The sequence below is a fragment of the Pestalotiopsis fici genome (genome assembly GCF_000516985.1).
Source record: "Pestalotiopsis fici W106-1 unplaced genomic scaffold PFICI_Scf_5, whole genome shotgun sequence".
Classification (NCBI taxonomy): Eukaryota; Fungi; Ascomycota; class Sordariomycetes; order Amphisphaeriales; family Sporocadaceae; genus Pestalotiopsis; species Pestalotiopsis fici.
The window spans coordinates 914180-918418 of NW_006917095.1; the positions used below are offsets into that span (position 1 = coordinate 914180).

General features: G+C 30.9%; 1 protein-coding gene across 1 annotated transcript; it reads left to right on the forward strand.

Moving 5' to 3' along the window:
- Positions 1 to 3219: 3219 nt before the first annotated feature.
- PFICI_07591 (uncharacterized protein) lies at positions 3220 to 4137 on the forward strand (the record flags this gene model as incomplete). The annotated part of the gene is made up of 1 exon (XM_007836172.1): positions 3220 to 4137. The coding sequence occupies one exon, from the start codon at positions 3220 to 3222 to the stop codon at positions 4135 to 4137; it is 918 nt and encodes a 305-aa protein (XP_007834363.1).
- Positions 4138 to 4239: the final 102 nt, after the last annotated feature.

Genomic DNA, 4239 nt, shown 5'->3' on the forward strand with positions numbered 1-4239 from the left:
TCCCTATTATTTTATTAAAGCCTTAAAAGCTAAAGAAAAGGGAAAATTTAGCCTATTTTTTTTAAATATTAGATTTAAAAAATTTAAAAAATAAATAAAAGGTAAAAAAAAATGCTAAATTAAAAAATAAAGCAAAGCGAAACTTAATATTTCGTAAAATAAACGGAATAGCTTTTAAAATATAATTAATAAATATTAATAAATAATATAAAAAACGCCTAAAAAAATCGAATAATTTGGGAAAATAACCCGCCGAAAATCCCAGAAAAAAGGCGATAAAAAGCCGTAATTTAAAAGTAAAAGAAACGAAATATTAATGCTATAAAAGCAAAAATAAGGGCGACCCCGGAAATTACGATAAAAGCAATATTATAAAAAGATATTTATAAAAATTTATAATACGGCAAAAAACGGATATTTTTATAACTAAAAGGCCTAATAAATAAAAAATAAAATAATAGCAAAACTTATGCGTATTATTAGTGTAACGACGGCTTTTTATTAATTTATTATAGCAAAAATATAAATTATAAACCTAATTATATAAAATAAAATAATAACGCCGTAAAGCGCAAACGAAAAAACGGCTAATTAACTAAAATATTAATAGGCTAAAATTTTTTATAAGCTTTTTTTTATTTATCGGAAAAAAAACCTGCGGTATATAAATAATTTTTGCGGAAAACCGTTTTAGCTATTAGCTAATTATTATAACCGGTATCGCCGGAAGCTAAGCGTATAAACGAAGCGGTTTCCTAAATTTGTAAAAGCTTAAAAATTTACGAATAAAGCGTTAATAACGCGCTAATATAATATAAAATAAATAAAAAATTTATAATAATAAAGCTTAAGTAATAAAAGCTATTAATACGAATATTAGCTAAACGGCTATTTATAAACGAACGGTAAGTGTTATAGGCATTTTTAGTTTTTTTTTTAGCGGTAATAAAGTTATATTTAGTATAATAAACCTTTTTATTAGCTTTAAAAGCTACGGCGAATCGTAAAAAAACGGTAATAACGCGCAAGCGAATATCCTTAAGAAAAACGTAAATGCGACGGCCTTTATCGTCGACGATAACGTCGCTATTTTAATTTTAATCGAATTACTAATAATTCTCGATTTATTATAAAGCGCTAATTATATCGTTTATATTACCGGTTATACCGGTAGCGGTTTAAAAAATAGTCGTTAGCGACGAATAATATAATTAATAGCGCGGCGTATATAAAAAAATAAATTTATTTGCTTATAAAAGCGGTTGCGTTTAGCGTATTATTTATAACGCTAAATTATAACGGATTCGAAAAAATATAAAAAATTAACGGCCGTTAAAAAGGCTAATAAAAAGTTTTTAGTTATTATGCGTTAGCATTTTATATAATTTAAAAAATAAAAGTATAAAGCGCGGAAAAATTTTATTTAAACGCGAATTTTACGTTTAGCGCGGCGGAAACGGTTATTTTTCGGTATTATAGCGTTAAAAAAAAAACGTTAAATTAAAAAAAAAAAAGCGGCAAAATATAAGCGTAAAAAAAAATAAGCGTAAATATAAAAATAATATAAAAATATAAAAACGGCGGTTTTTTTTTAGCTAAAAAAAAATATAATAATAGCTAAAGAAAAAATTAAAAATAAAAAAAAGGCGCTAAAAGCTTAGCTATTATTTTAATATTAAAAATAATATTAAATAGCTAAATAAATCCTTATTATTACGGCATCGCTAATCCCGTAATTACGGTATAAATGGATTAATAGCTAAATCGGCTATTATTAAAAAAAAAAGATAATTATAATAACTTTTTATATAAATAATATATAGCGGTGCCGTACCGCTATTATAACGCTAACGCTATAGCTAAATATAATTAGCGCAGTATAATCGTATTAGATTCTTGCTTTTATAAAAATCAGTCTATATAATAATATATAATATACTAACTACTACCTGACGTTCCATTGGTAAACCGTTATAATAAAATATAAAAAAATATAAAATAAATATTTAAAAATTTAAAAAAATATTTAGGAAATACTAAAAAATAAAAATTAAATATTATTATATATATAATAAATATTAAATAATATATATTATATATTTTAAATATTTAATTCGGAAAAATAAAAAAAATATATAAAATAAAAAAATATTTATTAAATTTTGCTTAAAAAAATAAATATATTATTATTATTATATTTTAATAAACGTTTTATATATTATACGGTAATTTTAGCGTTATTTTTATATATTTAACGGGTTATAAAAAAAATTTTTAAATTTTTGCCGTTAAATTTATATAATTTTAAAAGCGTTATAACTAATACGGATTATTATACGTATAATTTAGTTATTTTAATATTAAAAACTGCAATAATTACCTAATATATAATAATAAAATTTTAGGTATTTAGCGCAAATTATCGAAAGGTTATCGATAATTAATTTAGCTTAATTAAATTTAAAAGGTATAAGCTAAAGTATGCCTAGGGTTTAGGATATCGATATAATATATAAAAAAAGGTATAAAAAGCTTTAGTAATATTAAAAGACAAATAATAAAGGTATAACGGGATAAATGTGTATATGGCTTGGTTTTGTGTGGTTGATATAGTTGCACAGGGATTGGGAAAGTGTTGTTATAGCTTAAAAAAATTTTTGTGTGCTAATATTTTTTAAAATAAGGAAATGCTTACGTGTGGGGTGTATATAGTTAGATAGGCAGGCGCAAAATTTATTTTGCAATAAGCGTCGCTATGGAGCTCTGTACTTTACCAATGATTCGGTTCGAAAAGCGAGAAATCTTGCTGACAGGCGAGGTCCTTCTATTAGTCGCTTACATGCGGTGAATGTTGGACATTATCCGGTACTCCTCGTATGTCTCGAGCATACAAGATCTAGGTAAACATATACCGATGAACGAACCGGCCACCACGGTACATGTATCTTAAATGCCTCGGTCTGGTCTTATCAGAGTTCAGCTGTGAGTTAGGGGCACCATCCCGGTGAAACGGTGCCCCACTGGGTGATCACTATAGCGGACCACGATTCCGGGAATAGATCCTGGTAGGGAGATAGAGAAGGACGATCCTAGAAGTCTTCATAGAACTACAGCTAGATATTCTGTGCATGATTCTTGTTGGGCAATCAATTTCCCCCTTTACCTACTTATTCTCAATTCATACGGTAACACCAATCTAAACGAAATCATCGAGAAAAAATGGCGATGCAAACTGTCCGAATAGCCGTGTTCAATACCGATCTACCAGTGCCAAATGTACGTGCTAAGCTGGGGACATATGGTGATATCTTTCACCGTCTCTTGAGCGATGCTGCTTCCCGCATCTGTCCTATGATCAACATACAATCCACCGATTTTGACGTTGTCCGAGGAGAATATCCCGAATGTCTGTCGAAATTCGATGTTGTCCTGATTACGGGTTCTGCAGCATCAGCATATGATGAGGTGGAATGGATACGGAAGCTGGATGCATACGTTTTGGACGTATATGAAAATCATCCGCGGGTGAAAATGTTTGGTAGCTGCTTTGGACACCAACTCATCTGTCAGAGCTTGTTCAGAAAATTTGGTGTCATGGTGGAAAAGGATCCAAAAGGTTGGGAGCTCGGAGTTCACGAAATCAGCTTGACAGAAAACTTTTGTTCGGGTTTGAAGTCGTCTATGGTCTCGCAAAACTTTGCATCAGACGAGAAGCCTTCTACTCCAGATGCTGAATCCAGCCGGGTGCCAGAGCCTGAAGGTCCCAAGTCCTTGAAGCTTCAATTTGTACATGCTGATCATGTCAAAATACCCCACCCTGGAGCGTTGCCTCATCCATGGACGGTCATTGGCAGCTCGAAACATTGCCATGTCCAAGGTGTCTGTGACCAGGGACGTGTGCTCACCTTCCAAGGCCATTTCGAATTTGACCGGTTCGTCAACTCTGAGACGATCAAGGTGTTTGGTGCATCATGGGAGCCTGTGAAATTGAAAAAGGCCCTTGAGGACATGGATGCCGACGATGATGCAGAAATAGCTGCCGATATTGTGATGAGATTTTTGATCGAGGGTTTTGAAGATCAGGGAGCCTATGACAGTGCAACGGGCTTAATTACGCCTCCCGTTGAGGGTCCATAGAAGAGGTATTTGGTCTATGGGGAAATTTAGGACATTAATTAGTACATGACTTCTCTTTCTCTCTTTTTTTCTCTTTTTTTTCTCTCTTTTTCTCTCTTTTTT